Here is a 16,841-nt window from a genome sequence, read left to right on the forward strand (position 1 = left end):
GTTAGTACCTAGTTTAAACCGATTCCTAAAAACATGGTTCTTGAAAAGAAATTTGGCTCTCAAAAGAAATCTTAATCGTTGTACTGCTGATCTTTGGCTCTTTTGATTAATGAGTTTGCTTACCACTAGCCTAGGAGAAAGATGGGAACGGCCCCGAGCTCCTGTGAAGTAAATGCAGACTGGCTGACAGGTACCATCAGCCTGTTAGCTGCAGACCAAAATTTTTCTGATCTCAATGTAGGCAGAGCTGAATAATTGCTTCAAGCATAAGAAACCCTGAAAAAAGGAACGAAAAAACAATGAATAAAATAATAAAAGGGAGAGAGTAAATGAAACACATTCCTGCTGGCACACATGCAAAAGAGAAAAACTGTAGGAGGATCTAAAGAGCCTAGTGAAGTACAGCTGAGGCACAAAGAATAAATCTGGAGTGGATTCTTTCTGAGGCCATGGGGACACAACCCATCTGTCTAGAATGTCTCAACTATTGCAATGGAAAGAAAATTACACTACAAGAAAAGATTCAAAGAAGAGCGACCAAGATGTTAAAAGGGACTTCTCTCGTATGAGGAAAAACTAAAAAGGCTAGGGCTCTTCAGCTTGGAAGAGAGACAGCGGAGGGGAGATATGATGGAAGTCTACAAAATCCTGAGTGGTGTAGAACGGGTGTAAATGAATTGACTTTTTACTCCATCAAAAATGACAAAGACTAGGAGACACTTAAAGTTATAGGGAAACACTTTTAAAACCAAATATTTTTTCATTCAGAGAATAGTTACACTCTAACGCATCGCTAAAAGTTGTGGTAAAAGCGGTTAACTTAGCTGGTTGTAAGAAAGGTTTGGAAAATTTCCTTGAGGAAAAGTCCTTAACAGACATGAGGGAAGCCACTGCCTGCCTTGGATCAGTAGCATGGAATGTTGCTACTATTTGGGTTTTTACCAGGTACTAATGACCTGGATTGGCTACCATGAAGACGGGCTAGATGGACCATTGGCCTGACCCAGTAAGGCTATTCTTATGTTCTTATTCAGCTACTATTTAACTATGGGTCAATTTAGGACTGCTACACTTTTAGTTGCAGGTGGTCAGCATATTACACATATATTTAGTACTGTCAACAAGTGTAGCAGAACTGAATGTGCTTTTTTTTATGCCTCAGTTAAATGCTGACTGCTCAGAAAGAAAGTTGTCCTGTTTTGTTCTTATTCAGTAAAGATCATGTGGCAGGAGAGCAAGAGTCCACAGAACATAAAGCCCTGGAGTTGAATGAATCTTCTGCCCATTCCACCTAAGACTGAAAATAAGACAAGAGCTTTCCCCTTCAATTAACCAATATCTGGAGACAGATTTACAAGAAGGTAGCACAAGAGAACTTACACATTGGTTACCCTAAAAGAAGACCTCCGTGACCACAACCGAATAAATGCACCGTTACTTCTAACATTACACCTCTTACAATCCAATATAAATGTTTATTTGTATGTAATTACAAAATATTCATTCTTTCCAAACTATGCCACAGAAGATGGTTTGAAGTCCCAGTGTCACTACTGCAAGGATGCTTTGGTCACCTTGCTTTCTTTGGCGTCCTTTGCCCCCTTGATTTTCTTCTTCATGGCATTGCAGTTAAGGGTGAGCTCTGCATGACGGCGCTTCAGCGTCTCCAGTTGGCGGCTCATCTCCTCACCGGCATCTATCTTGCCCTCAAAGTCCCGCAGCAGCGCTTCGTTGCCCAGCAAGCCGCACTTCTGCCGCAACTTCACATTGCTGATGCGCAGGCTGTCGCGGGCCTGCTTGGTCTTGGTGAGAATGTCGCGCCGAAACGCCACAGCCGCCTCCACCTCCGCCAGCCGCTCCTTCTTCACCTGGTTCTCGGCTTGCACGAACTGCAGCTTCTCCTTCAGGTGGGCCAGCACGTGCACGGTGTTGGTGATTTTCCGGCGCAGCTTCAGCAGCTCCTCGTTGCGCTCCTCGATCTTCTCGTTGTACGTTTGGTTCTCGATTTTGAGCTGCTCGAAGTCGATGAGGTGGAGGCCCTGGGCCAGCTCCTCGCTGGACCGCAGCTCCGTCTCCAGGCCGTGCACCTGGACCTTCAGCTTGATGTTCTCGAGCCGCACCTGCACCACGGCCTCCTCCCTGCGCTGCTCGCGGGCCTGCATCTGCTCGACCGCCTCGACGGCCGCCTGCTTGCCTCCCCGCCGGCTCAGCACGGCCAGGGCCACCTGCTTCTTGCGCTCCTGGAAGCTCCGCCAGTCGACGTCCACCCTCTGCGCTATCTCCTGACAGCGGAATTCCATCTCTTCCGCCTGCTGCTTGTAGAGCTGCGCGTCGCGCGCGTACTGCAGTCGCAGCTCGGTCAGGGCCTCCAAGGTGCGCTGGTAGCGCTGCCCGATCTCCAGAGCTCCGTCGGCAGAGGTCTGGGTCGGGGTCTGCCCCGCGGACCTGGACTTTGGGCTCCGCCGCGAGTCCGAGTCTTTGCGCCGCCGCACGGTGGTGCTGATACTGTGCTGCACCAGCACCGACTGCTGGATGAGTCTATCCCGCTCGCTGCTCAACCACATGTAGCGCAGCAGTAACTCGCTGCGCTCTGCGGTGTCCTCTATCTGCTGCTCCTCCTCCTCGTCGGCCGCCCCCTCCACCCCCGCCCTCGTCTGTTCTTCAGCCTGGCTGCTCTGCCGGGACAGTTGCTGCAGCCCTTGTTCCTCCTGGACCGCGGGCTCCGGCTCGGCGTCCGCTTCGCTCACCCTGGCCTCCTCCACCGTCTCCGCGCCTTCCTCTCGCTTCTCCTCCTCTCCACCTGGGGTTCTGGCATCGCGCTGCTCCTCCGCCGGCGTTTCTCCCGCCTGTGTCTCCTCACCCTCGGGCTGCGGCTCTTTTTCCCAAGGGCTTTGCGGCGGCGGCGGCGACTGCTGCTCCTCTGCCTTCTCGTCCTCGGGCTCCTCCTCCAGTCGTTGGCTGTCATGGTCGGGATGAAGTTCTTCCTCTTTGGCGGCAGGCAACGGCTCTTCTTGCCCCTGAAGTGAACTCAGTTCACCATCCGCCGGCGACTCCTCAGCGGCCATCGCGCTTCCCTTTCAACTTCCTCGGACGCAGCGTCCCGCGATCGCCATGGAGACCTGCACGCTCCTGCAACCAACGAATCATAGAAAACAAACAAACCAACCCGTGTGCCTGGATTGTGACGTCAAGATCGGCGCGATCTCCTATTGTAGGCGGAGACAGAAAGTCGAAGCACGGCGTGTTCCCTAAGGAGGGGTGGGAGGTGTTCTGCGCATGCTCAATTGAACGTAACGGTGGGCTGGTGGTGCTCCGTGCCGAAACAACAGTGGAAGGCCAAGATGGCTGACCTCGGGAAGAAGTATTGTGTGTACTGTCTGGCCGACGTGACTAGCTTGCGTCTTCGTTGCACCGAGTGCCAGGACATCGAACTGTGCCCCGAGTGCTTCTCGGCCGGTGCCGAGATAGGCAATCACCGCCGCTGGCATGGCTATCAGCTGGTGGACGGTGGCCGCTTCACTCTGTGGGGGCCTGAAGCGGAGGGCGGTTGGACGAGCAGGGAAGAGCAGTTGCTGCTCGATGCTATCGAACAGTTCGGGTTTGGAAACTGGGTAAGAGGCAGGATATGGGAATTTGGGTTTAAAATGATCTTTCTGGACTGTGCGCTTTTGGCAAATAAAAGGGGGTCGTCCAGTGGAGCTTCCCCACCATATTTGCTCGTTCCAAATAGTTATCGTAGTAGGGAAGTCAGATGATTTCAGACCATCAGGAGTACAGACAGACGACTAGTCCTAGTTTACGCCCCCCTGTCTTAGTTGACCTCTAGGTATGCATTTTTAAATTTAAAAAATATAGCAAGTAAATTCACAGCGGCAATCGGATAAATCCAGGATTGGCCCGTTGTAGCTCTCTGAAGTTTTGTTTTTGTTTGTTTAATGTAGTTTCTGCATTCCTCAGTATCTTAAGAATTACAGTGAGGTACCCCATTACCCATATACAGCCCACAGAGGTTTTTTAAAGCTCTTTTTGCACTTACCACATGTTTAAAGCAACATTAGCATTTATTTGACTATTATGTATTTCAGCTCTTTGAGTATTATTTGTTTGCTTTTCTTCAACTTTCTGTACAAGTGGATACTTGATTTGTAAAATTAAAAATTTGATTAAAATTAACATGGGGTAACTGCAAAGCATGGGTCCCTTTTACTAAAGCTTTAGTTTGTGCTGACGAATTAATGTAATACCTATGGACTTTTTAGCATTTAGTGTGAACCAATTCTATTAACGTGTGCTAAATTTTACTACTATGTTCCCCATATAGTAAATTCAGGGATTCAGGGTATGTCCTGAATCTGAGGCATGCGGAGATGGAAAAACATGGTTCATATTGGGTCCTTGTGAATGTGATGTACATGTTGGACTTGTAATACATATTATGTGCCTATAATAACACTTTGCAAATGTATATAGAGAAAGGGAAAGAAAGTACCAAGCCTCGAGGCAAAGCAGTGCCTCTTTTTGTTTGTTCTGTTATAATAACACTTCCATAGTATAGTACATTATATTAAGTAATCTCTGCTCCATTTTTTTCTCTGAATTTGCCCTGCATTGGGCAGCCTACTCTCATACCTCAAAGCCCTATCCTACCTGATACTTGACCCCCGAACCCACTCACAAAAAAGGCTACCAACTTGACATTGCTGCATACATAACCCAACATCCCCACACACCAGAAATCCACATCTCAAACGGGGCTTGGCATCGCTACTTCTGGTCAGACCATTACATATACACCTTCAACATCAATTGGGCTCAAGGCAAAAACAAACATGAATCCCAAAAAACTAGCTTCAAAACCAGACAAAAAATCAAACCCACCCCATTCTGGATCAAAACAGACTGCAATCAAATCCAAAGAATTTGTAACCCAATGGCACACTTTAAGGCTTAGAGTGGACTATGGGCCTATTTTGCCTCTGCAAAACCAGAAGTTGCCTCTGCAAAACCAGAAGTTACATCGAAGCAAGGACTCCAGTGGCAGAGGGAAATCTTTAATGGCTCTCTGGTGCAGATCGGGGCAGCAAGGCTCTCTCCTTCCCGGCAGCAAGGCTCTGTCCTCTCCTCCCTGGCCAGGCAAAAGCGGCGGTAGCAAATACAATTCACTACCCTGCCGCTACTCTAGGCGTCTTCTCTCCATTCGGCCGCCCAAGCGGAAACAGGAAGTTTTCACTGAGGGCGGGCCGCAGTGGAGGGAGGACGCAAGGAGTAGTGGCAGGAGTGGAGCGCTACCGCCACCGGCAGACCTCTTCCGGACTCTCTTTGGGAAAGGTGCGGGGTGTGGTGGTGGTGGGGGCTTAGGAGTGCCATAAAAAAGGTAGATGGAGGGAGAGGGGAGATGGGGAGTTGGTGGACTGGAGGAGAGATGGGGAGAAGATAGATGGGAGAAATGAACTTGGTGGAGGGGAGAAATGAACTTGGGGGAGATCATGGAGAGGGGAGATGGGGGGAAGGATAGAAGAAATAAGCATCTAAAAACAGGAGAGGGAGAGAGATGGTAGACAATGGGATTTAGGGAAGAAAGGAACAGAAAGGAAGAGAAGTTGGACACAAGGGATGGTGTGGAGGGGGGGATAGAGATACTGGATAGGAGGATAGTTGGGAAGAGAAAGGGAGACATGGTGGACCCTGGGGTGGTGGGGAAGGAGAGAGAGATGAAGGATGAAAGGGTAATTCAGAAAGGGTGGATCTGTGGATGGAGACAAAAAAAAGGAAAGATACCAGACCTCAGGGGGAGAGAAGGGAAACAGAAGGGGAGGACAGAGATAGAAGATGGATGGTTAGCATGAAGAAAGAAGGAGACCCTGGCAAGCAAGTTATCAGAAGACAACCGGAGCCGGGGACCGATAAGATCTGAATAATGATCAGACAACAAAAGGTAGAAAAAATAATTTTATTTTCTATTTTGTGGTGTTAAACCACAAACGTGAGCTAGGATTTAAGAGAGAGAGGAAAAGTCTTTTTTGTTTGTTTATTTTGTTTACACCACAGCGCCAGTGTGGCAAAGTGGGTAAAGAGGCTATAAAATAAACCCACCAGGATATTTGAAAAAAAACATCCACTTTGGCAGGAAAATCGAATCGAAAAATCGATTCAATAGGCTGAATCGAATCGATTTTTTTTTTTTTTCATGAATAGGGCAGCACTACTGACAGCACCTAAGCAAAGGCAGAAGGATGTTGATAATTCAACTTGATCTCTCCGCAGCACAAATACTCCACAGTACAAATACTAGAAGCCATAGGGATCTCAGACAGGGTACACATCTGGTTCCAAGGATTCCTTAAATCTAGATCATACAGAGTAAAGACAAACAATCTTAAATCAGATTCCTGGTCTAACCCCTGTGGCGTTCCCAAGGATCACCACTATCTCCAATGCTCTTCAACCTCTTTATAGCCTTCCTTGGGTCCAGTCTAGATAATCTAGACCAGGGCTGCCCAAGTCCGGTCCTCGAGATTTAGTGGCAGACCAGGTTTTCAGGATATCCACAATGAATATGCATGAGAGAGATTTGCATACCAAGAAGGCAGTGCAGGCAAATCTCTCTCATGCATATTCATTGTGGATATCCTGAAAACCTGGCATGCCAGTAGATCTCAAGGACCGGACTTGGGCAGCCCTGATCTAGACATAACATCATTCAGCTATGCAGATGACATCACCATTCTCCTTCCCTGTGACCCACCAGCTCCCACCTCAATAGAAAAGCTGAAAAAAACACTAGAAGCAGTAAAAAATAGATGAGACCACAAATTAAAGTTAAACTCAGATAAAACAAAATTTCTATTGCTAGAAAAGGACAACACCCCATCCATAACAGAATTAGAAATAAACGCTACCAAATACACAATACAGTATGCCCTAAAACTCCTCGAAGTGATGATAGATAGATGCTGCACCATGCAAGTTCAAATCAACAAGACCATCCAGAAAGCTTTTATAGTCATAGAAACATAGAAGATGAAGATGACGGCAGAAAAGGGCTACAGCCCATCAAGTCTGCCCACTCTGCTTACCCACCCCCTGTCTATGCCCTAATGACCCAATTTCCTTATCTTGACCCTCGTAGGGATCCCACATGGGTATCCCATTTATTCTTAAAGTCTGGCACGCTGTCTGCCTCGATCACCTGCACTGGAAGCTTGTTCCAATGATCAACCACTCTCTCTGTGAAGAAATACTTTCTGCTGTCGCCATGAAATTTTCCGCCCCTGAGTTTGAGCGGGTGCCCTCTTGTGGCCGAGGGTCCCTTGAGAAAGAAAATATCATCTTCCACTTCGACACGTCCCGTGAGGTACTTAAATGTTTCGATCATGTCTCCCCTCTCCCTACGTTCCTCAAGAGTGTAGAGCTGCAATTTGTTCAGTCTCTCTTCGTACAAGAGACCCTTGAGCCCCGAGGTCATCCTGGTGGCCGTCCGTTGAACCGATTCAATTCTGCGCACATCTTTACTGTAATGTGGCCTCCAGAATTGCACACAGTACTCCAGATGAGGTCTCACCATGGCCCTGTACAATGGCATTATGACTTTAGGCTTTCGGCTGACGAAACTTCTATTGATACAACCCAATATCTGCCTTGCCTTAGATGAAGCCTTCTCCACTTGATTGGCAGTTTTCATGTTTGCACTGATGATTACTCCTAAATCTCGTTCTGCTGAAGTCCTAGTTAAAGTTTCTCCGTTCAAGAAGTACGTCCTGCATGGATTTCCGCTTCCGAGGTGCATGACCTTACATTTCTTAGCATTGAAGCCTAGCTGCCAGGTTGAGGACCAACTTTCCAATGTAAGCAGGTTCTGCGCCATATAATTCTGTAAACTGCATTCACTTACTATATTACATAGTTTGGCGTCATCGGCGAATAGTGTTATTTTACCTTGAAGCCCTTGAGTCAGATCCCCTATGAATATGTTGAAAAGGAGTGGACCCAGGACCGAGCCCTGCGGCACTCCACTGGTCACCTCCGATGTTTTAGAGAGGGTACCATTAACCACCACCCTCTGAAGTCTGCCACTCTGCCAATCATTGACCCATGCAGTTAGTGTCTCTCCTAACCCCATCGATTCCATCTTGCTTAGCAGCCTGCGGTGTGGGACACTGTCAAAAGCTTTACTGAAGTCCAGGTACACGACGTCCAAAGACTCTCCCAAGTCCAACTTTCTTGTTACCCAGTCAAAGAAGCTGATGAGATTGGATTGGCAGGACCTACCCTTGGTGAATCCATGTTGACTGGGATCCCGAAGATTCCCTTCATTCAAGATCGTGTCCAATTTGCTTTTAATTAGTGTTTCCATGAGTTTGCACACTATTGATGTGAGACTCACCGGTCTATAATTCGCAGCCTCTGCCCTGCAACCCTTTTTATGCAGAGGAACGACATTAGCTAATTTCCAGTCTAGGGGAACTTTCCCCTTACTTAGGGAGAGATTGAATAGCTCAGCCCACGGTTTCGCCAGGACATCGCTCAATTCTCTGAGCACTCTTGGGTGCAAATTGTCTGGTCCCATGGCTTTGATCACTTTGAGTCTTGCAAGTTCACTGTAAACTTCACCTGGTGTGAACTCAAAATTCTGAAACGGGTCTTCTGTGCTTTGTGTTGCCTTCAACTGCGGACCGTGTCCCGGTGTCTCACATGTGAAGACTGAGCAGAAGTATTCATTCAGTAGTTCGGCTTTATCGGAATCTGCTTCCACGTAACTTCCGTCCGGTCTTCTAAGGCGTACTATCCTGCCTGTGTTCCTTTTTTTGTCACTAATATACCTGAAGAAGGATTTGTCCCCTTTTTAATGTTTTTTGCCAGAATTTCTTCCACTCGAAGTTTTGCCTCCCTAACTGCCATTTTGACTGCTGTAGACCTGGTCCTATATTCTACTTTTGCCTCTCTTTTCTCCGTGCGCTTGTAGGAGAGAAACACTTTTTTCTTCTCCTTAATGAGGTGCGAGATCTCCGAGGTGAACCATTGGGGTTTATTGTTTCTTTGTCGTGCGCAATCTGTAAAAAATAAGAAAATTATTTGACAAAGAGCAATATAGGCTCATAGTCCAATCCCTAGTCCTAGGACTTTTGGACTACTGCAACATCCTCTACCTGTCGTGCCCCATAAACATGATAAAGCAATTACAGACAGTACAAAACTCAGCCCTCAGACTGATCTATTCACTAAGCAAATATGACCACATCACCACTACATACCTAGACTCACACTGGCTACCTATACAAGCACGAATACTATTTAAATTCTACTGTCTATTATTCAAAGTAATAAATGGCACTGCCCCCACGTATCTAATCAATCGCCTAAACCAGAACAAATCAACCAGACAAAGGAGAACTCAGACCCCATTTACCCACCCCCCAATCAAAGGTACACAGCCAGTGGCGTACCAGGGGGGGCGTCCGACCCGGGTGCGAGCCCTGAGGGGGTGCTCCGGCATCCGTTCCCCCCCCCCCGACGTCTGGTTCTTCCTCTCTGGCCTCCCCGCACCATTAAGAGTACCGAAGCAGCATGCAGCAAGATCGCGATGTCAGCGATCTTGCGCTGCTTCATGCTGTCCTCTGCCGCGGTCCCGCCCCCTCCACTGACGTCAGAGGAGGGGGCGGGTCCGCAGCGGAGGACAGCACAAGCAGCTCAAGATCGCTGACATCGCGATCTTGCTGCAGGCTGCTTCTACTCTAAATGGTGCGGGGAGGCCAGAGGGGAAGAACCGGACGTCTGGATGGGGGGTGGGAGGAGGGGGCGAGCGGTCCTTTGGGGTGGGGCGGGCAGGCAGGCCTTCAGGGGAGATGCAGGCCTTAAAGGGGGAGGGACAAGCCTTCATGGGGGGAGACAGGCTTATTTTGGGGGGGGGACAGGCAGGCAGGCCTTCAAGGGGGGGGGGGACAGGGGGTGGGACAGGCCTTCAAGGGGGGGACAGGCCTTCAAGGAGGTGCAGGCCTTCTGGGGGGGGGTGCAGGCCTTCTGGGGGGGGTGCAGGCCTTCTGGGGGGATGCAGCCTTCAGGGGGGTGCTGGCCTTAAAGGGGGGGACATGCCTTCATGGGGGGGAGACAGGCTTTCGGGGGGGACAGGCAGGCAGGCCTTCAATGGGGGGTGCAGGCCTTCGGGGGGTTGCAGCCTTCAGGGGGTGCAGGCCTTCTGGGGGGTGCAGCCTTCAGGGGGGGGACATGCCTTCATGGGGGAGACAGGCTTTCGGGGGGGGACAGGCAGGCAGGCCTTTAAGGGGGGGACAGGCCTTTAAGGGGGGGACAGGCCTTTGGGGAGGACCCTGGTGTAGAAGTACACAAAGGGAAGGGGGTGTTCAAAGAGATGTGCATATGCCAGACTTTGGGGGGGAAGAAATAATGGGTCTGAAAATAGAGGAGAGGGAGAGAGATGATGGACCATGGGATTTAAGGAGGGAAGGAACAGAAAGGGAGAGAAATTAGACACAAGGGATGGTTTGGAAGAGGGATAGAGATACTGGATAGGAGGGTAATTGGGAAAAGAAAGGGAAAGATGGTGGGCCCTGAGGTGGTGGGGAAGGAGGGAGAGATGCCGGATGAAAGGGTAGTTAAGAAAAGGTAGATCTGTGGAGGGAGATGAAAAAAAGGAAAGATACCAGACTTCCTGGGGAGGGAAGGGAAATGTAAAGGGAGGACAGAGATGGCAGATGGATGGTTAGCATGAAGAAAGAAGGAGACCCTGGCAAGCAAGTTATCAGAAGACAACCAGAGCCTGGGACCAACAAGATTTGAAAAATAACCAGACAACAAAAGGTAGAAAAATTAATTTTATTTTCTGTTTTGTGATTACAATATGTCAGATTTGAAATGTGTATCCTGCCAGAGCTGGTGTTAGACTGCAAACGTGAGCTAGGATTTAACAGAGAGAGGAAAAGTCCTTTTTGTTTCTTTATTTTATTTACACCACAGCGCCAGTGTGGTTAGGAGAAGCCAGGGGGTGAAAAAGCTATAAAACCCACCAGGATTTTTGAAAAAAATCACCCAACTGGGCAGGAAAATCGAATCGAAAAACCAATTAAATAGGCTGAATCGAAATTTTTCTTCCTGAATCGGGCAGTTTGCGCTACTGTCTCAGACTTTAGGACCTGGGATTGGGGAGAGATGGCATTCTCAGTACTTTATAATGCAAGTGAAATGAGGATTTGGTCAGACTTTTGAAGGGTCTGCAGAAGAAAAATATTGTGTAGGCCGGGGACATGAGACAGCAGGAAATGGGAACTTTTCTTCCTTCTATTTTTGTGAATGGAAAGGCTGAGGATGTCAGAGAGTTCAGTTAAAATATGTGCTTTATAAAAAAAATATAATAATGTGTTTTATAAAGTTTATAAGCATTGCTGGCCTATCCAGTGAGGTGTTCCTAATGGTGGTGGTGGTGGTGGCAGTGTGTCAATGTGTTGAGAGGAAGAGGTGGTCTGGGAAATTCTCCTGAGGAAATTCTCTGGGCCCATTTCCACCCCCCAGTTAGTCCACTCCACTCAACTGGTTCACACACTGAGTGGGTCTTTGGGTGTTGTGCCTGGGTAGTTGTTTTGGGATCTCTTCCAGTGGTTTGTCAGTATCTCCTTGTGGTCCAAGGAAGGAAACTTTGTTAACCTTAGCATTGACCTTTTGTAACAGTGCTGCTTGTGTGGCATTAGGCTATCTAGTGATCGAAAGAAAAAAAAACAGACCTTTGCACATTTTTGCACTATAGGTGGGTGTATGAGGAGATTCACATTTCCTGCACAGCTAAGTCCGTGTGAAGTTCCCTTGTGTTGTATTTGACATCTAGCAAGGTCTCTGTTTGGAAGGAAAGATCTAAGCTTAAAAATGAAGTGGCCAGAAGTTATGGTAAAAGCAGATAGCTTAGCTGGTTTTAAGAAAGATTTGGACAAATTCCTGGAGGAAAAGTCCATAGTCTGTTATTAAGACATGGGGAAGGAAGTATCTGCTTGCCCTGGATCGGTAGCATGGAATGTTGCTACTCTTTGGGTTTTGACCAGGTACTAGTGACCTGGATTGGCTACCATGAGAATGGGCTACTGGGCATGATGGACCATTGGTCTGACCCAGTTAGGCTATTCTTATGTTATGTTCTCATCTGTAGGGGCCTTTGGTTTCACTTCTTATTTTAATGTATTTTTTTTCTGGGAACTTATCAGTGTTTTTTATAATGGGAACAAAAATGGAAGAGAATTAATGTGTGTGGAATTGGGGGGGGTAAACTAATTTCTTCAGCTAAATAATTAAATCCACCTCAACCAGACATAGGAGAACTCGCACACCATTCACACACCCTCCAACCAAAAACGTCAAAAGAAAAAAACTGTTCGACAGCCTCCTAATACTCAACCCCCAACTCTACAACCTATTGACCTCGACCACAGACTACAAAACCTTCAAAAAAGAAATAAAAACCCTTCTATTCAAAAAACACATAAAACCGAACTAACACAATCAGAACTGTCCCAAGCATCACCTGCAACTACTCCATGCGTACTTCTGATGTCATGACAATTCAGACATAATTTATGTTATGTTATGTTATGTTTGGAATAATGGTTAAATATATGAGGTTCAATAAAATAATATTTTCACTCCCTGTTTCTATTCTGACCATTTATACCGTTTCATGGTTATTACAAAAAATATTTTTTACATGGAGGGTGGGTGGGGGGGGTGTCAAAAAATGATGGGCCTCGGGTGCCACATACCCTAGGTACGCCACTGTACACAGCGCAAGAAGATGTATGACAGCCTACTAGCAACGCAAGCAGGAAAACTTGATCACCTCCTCTCCAACATGCTGACAACAACGACTGACTTCAAATCATTTCAAAAAGAAATCAAAACCCTATTATTCAAAAAATTTATCAAGAAATAACACATCTCCATAAGTATCTCCACTCTTGTAAATTTCCCATCAAAGTCTCAACCCTAATTTGTAATTTTCCTGGAAATGTCCAGTTATCATCTTTTGTAATCCCCCTAGAATTGCAAGGTATTGGCGGAATAAAAGTCACTAATGTAATATAACATTTACAGGTTGCATGCATTGTTAGCACAGATACTCCTGTACTACCAAGCACTATATGTAATGAAATATGGGCCCAGAGAAACTCCTGTGCCATTGCTGAGGAAGTATTCTCCCCCTCCCCAGTATAAGTGCCAGTCTTACCCCCCCCCCTCCAATGCCAGTTTTCCCTGTAATGTTCAACCCTCCCCTCATCCTTTGATTTCACTGGGATTTAACTGGGGGGGGAGGTCTGATTTTACATGATAATTGGGAAACTGCTTTTCAGGCTAGATATAGGGAGTTGGATAAACAATAAACTGATACTGACTCCTCTAAAATGTGAAGCAATTTGGTATTTTAGAAATCAGTCACCTCTACCACATTAACCACAGATTTCAGAGGCTATCACCATGAAGGAATGCTCTCTCTCCTTAAGTGTACTACTGGATATGTCACTAACATTTATTCCTCACATCTCCAATATGGTTAGAAATTTTTTCTGTGCACTCAGGATAAAATCACTGCCTGCCTGGGAATTTAATTTTCAGATAGAGAGAGAGGAGTTAGAAAAAAAATTTGTTGCAAAATTGCTCAGTACTGAGTGACAGGAAATCAAATTTACAAATTTTTGGTCCTCACCTAGACACAGTGCTACTTACTACCCATCAGAAAACCAAAAAAACTCTGTGGAGTGACGATGTTCCTAAATGGACTTTATTTGAAAGTGTCAAAGTTCCAAAGGTACACTGAAATTATCCACATAAAATAATTCCATCCACATAAAAATAAATCATCCACATAAGAGCCTTAAAGGACCTAGTCCGCTAGGGATACAGGACCCAACACGGTCTGTGTTTCGACAAAAAGTCTTCTTCAGGGGTCCCTGGGGGTCGTATAAAGGTGAGTACGTGGGAAACAATTGTGTGGTGAGCCGGAAGAAGACTTTTTGTCGAAACGCGGACCGTGTTGGGTCCTGTATCCCTAGCGGACTAGGTCCTTTAAGGCTCTTATGTGGATGATTTATTTTTATGTGGATGATTTCAGTGTACCTTTGGAACTTTGACACTTTCAAATAAAGTCCATTTAAGAACATCGTCACTCCACAGAGTTTTTTTGGTTTTCTCTGGATTTTCTTCTTTGTGGATATTTTGGGGTCAATTCCTTTTGTTTTTTACTTACTACCTATCATACAGGAAATATTACATTATATGGAATGTTAACTTTCAACTAATATGTGAAATATGATAATTGGAAATTGCTGATATAATCATAAGATTCACCAGTGATGCTTGCTCCTACTGGAGTATGTATAGAAAGGAGAAAAGTGACATGGCACACGTGCACTAAAAATTCACTGCATCTTACTCTAAAGTGATTAGAAGCAGCAATAAGTGCCAAGAGCAGAATCATGTTTAGCATTATTAATTTTATATTTTTTCCATTTGAAATTTCAAATCTACAATATATACAAATAGGACTACAGCTGACCTGGCGGTTCCTGATACATATCCTTAATTCTAGCAGGCAAGGAAATGAGCAATTTCCAAATAAGCTGGAACACGCCACTTTTTGGGTTAGATTCCTTGGTTAGCTTGGCAACTAAAGTTATTCAGACCAGTGCCCAGTTAGGCTGTCCTATTGGCCGGTGCCTAATTAATTTCTGGGTAGCGGCATCAGGTTTACTGGGGCTCTTCCCCCTCCCCCTCCTACCTTGTAGTTTCTTGGTGGTCTAGGGGGCTCATACAGACAGGAGTGATGCTCACTCACTCTTGCCTATCATGGTTTCTTTCACAAAATGGAAACACCCCCCCCCCCCCCATGACAGCATGACAGTACTCATTAGAACCATGGGGCTGTTGTTAGAGCTTTCTATAATTGGAGGTGGTGAGGGCCTTTTGCAGGTCTCAGCTGGGGTTTGCAAATTCTTTATGTGTATCCTGGCTGAATATTGGCCGAGACCTGCAGAAGTTTTTGATACATGTTCCTGAACAACATGACCGGACATTGAATATCTAGGGATAATTCTGCCTGCTGCGAGCTGAATATTGACCAGCCAGTAACTGCATTTTCTGTTGAAGCTTTATAAACTGGGGGGTGCTTGGTGGTCATTCCTTGCATTGCTGATCTTCATTTCTTTCATCCAGACTTATAGTATGGGTTGCCTCTTATCTTTTTATCATATTAAATCATAATATGTTAGAACTAGTTTTGCTATTTGAATACATCAGACTGCTCATTTCTTTTATGTTGACAAAGACTTTGCATGTCATTGTTTAACCTATTCGCTTTGTTCTTCTCCTAGGAAGACATGGCTGCTCATATGGGGGCCTCACGAACTCCCCAGGAGGTGATGGAGCACTATGTGAGCATGTATATCCATGGTAACCTTGGGAAGGCATGCATTCCTGGCAGCATCCCCAATAGAGTGACAGATCACACATGTCCCAGTGGAGGTCCTCTCTCCCCAAGCCTCACCACCCCTCTACCCCCTCTGGACATAACTGTGGCTGAGCAACAGCAGCTGGGCTACATGCCACTGCGTGATGACTATGAACTTGAATATGATCAAGATGCAGAAACACTCATCAGTGGCCTTTCCGTTAACTATGACGATGATGATGTGGAAATAGAGTTGAAAAGGGCTCACGTGGATATGTATGTTAGAAAATTGAAAGAAAGGCAGCGGCGGAAAAATATCGCCAGAGACTATAACTTGGTGCCTGCTTTCCTTGGGAAGGACAAAAAAGACAAGGAGAAGACACCCAAGCGTAAAATATCCAAAGAAGAGAAAGAACTGAGGTTGAAGCTGAGGCCACTTTATCAGTTCATGTCTTGTAAGGAGTTTGAGGACTTTTTTGAGAGCATGCACAAGGAGCGGGTGCTTCGCACCAAGATCCGGGAGCTGCAGCGATATCGGCGGAATGGCATAACCAAAATGGAAGAGTCGGCAGAATATGAGGCTGCCAGACACAAACGGGAAAAAAGAAAAGAGAACAAAAACATGGTGGGTGCCAAGAGAGGTAAGGAAGATGGGAAGGATGGGGAGTTTGCTGCTATTGAAAATCTTCCTGGCTTTGAACTTTTATCAGACAGAGAGAAAGTGCTCTGCAGTTCCTTAAATTTAAGCCCTGCTCGGTACCTGACAGTGAAAACTATTATCATCAAAGATCACCTGCAGAAAAGACAGGGCATCCCTTCTAAAAGCCGTCTTCCTAGTTACTTGGACAAGGTCCTAAAAAAAAGGATATTAAATTTCCTGACAGAAAGTGGATGGATTTCAAGAGACGTATCTTGAAAGATGTTGCTCAGACACAATGTCAGTATGGACAAGAGAGCTCGTTTGGGCCAAATGACTCATTCACTGCTAATGAAATTGTTCTTTATCAAAGACAGACTTGTGAATTGTTATGTTTTCCCCCTCTACCTCCCCTCTCCGTGGGCAACATATTTGTTTACTCAGCCAAGCCTTGCTCTGAATGTAGGAGAAGTATGTTACATAACAGATATTTTGATCCTTGATCTGGTAACACTTCTGAACATTGACACATTACAATTAAAGACCTGCCCATAATTTAATTATTTTTGAATACTATGATTTTTATATTTAATTTAATATATAATTAGTGTTGACTTTTTTAAAATATAAAAACAAACCAAATGATGTGTTGTGCTGACTTACTATTTGCTGTATCTTTTGTATTGTGTTCAAACCACTGATAAGATAGAAAATGAAAGTGCCTAGCCCCTGACACTCCCTGTTCTGTTTATACAGTAAATATGACATTGA

General features: G+C 45.9%; 2 protein-coding genes across 2 annotated transcripts; one reads left to right on the top strand and one right to left on the bottom strand.

Annotated features, from left to right (window-relative positions):
* Positions 1-1,455: 1,455 nt before the first annotated feature.
* CCDC96 (coiled-coil domain containing 96) lies at positions 1,456-3,098 on the bottom strand. The gene has a single exon (XM_033949887.1). It carries the CDS (start codon positions 3,063-3,065, stop codon positions 1,551-1,553), a length of 1,515 nt encoding a protein of 504 aa, XP_033805778.1. The 5' UTR covers positions 3,066-3,098; the 3' UTR covers positions 1,456-1,550.
* A 219-nt stretch (positions 3,099-3,317) lies between these two features.
* TADA2B (transcriptional adaptor 2B) lies at positions 3,318-16,633 on the top strand. Its single transcript, XM_033949901.1, has 2 exons — positions 3,318-3,611; positions 15,357-16,633. The coding sequence occupies exons 1-2, from the start codon at positions 3,342-3,344 to the stop codon at positions 16,347-16,349; spliced, it is 1,263 nt and encodes a 420-aa protein (XP_033805792.1). The 5' UTR covers positions 3,318-3,341; the 3' UTR covers positions 16,350-16,633.
* The last annotated feature ends 208 nt before the right edge of the window (positions 16,634-16,841 follow it).

The sequence above is a fragment of the Geotrypetes seraphini genome, chromosome 1 (genome assembly GCF_902459505.1).
Source record: "Geotrypetes seraphini chromosome 1, aGeoSer1.1, whole genome shotgun sequence".
Classification (NCBI taxonomy): Eukaryota; Metazoa; Chordata; class Amphibia; order Gymnophiona; family Dermophiidae; genus Geotrypetes; species Geotrypetes seraphini.

Bases quoted from the DNA above. Each gene is read 5' to 3' on its own strand.
- CCDC96 (XM_033949887.1), bottom strand. From the start codon at position 3,065: ATGGCCGCTGAGGAGTCGCCGGCGGATGGTGAACTGAGTTCACTTCAG.
- TADA2B (XM_033949901.1), top strand. From the start codon at position 3,342: ATGGCTGACCTCGGGAAGAAGTATTGTGTGTACTGTCTGGCCGACGTG. The intron at 3,612-15,356 runs GTAAGAGGCAGG...TTCTTCTCCTAG, and splicing joins AGTTCGGGTTTGGAAACTGG to GAAGACATGGCTGCTCATAT.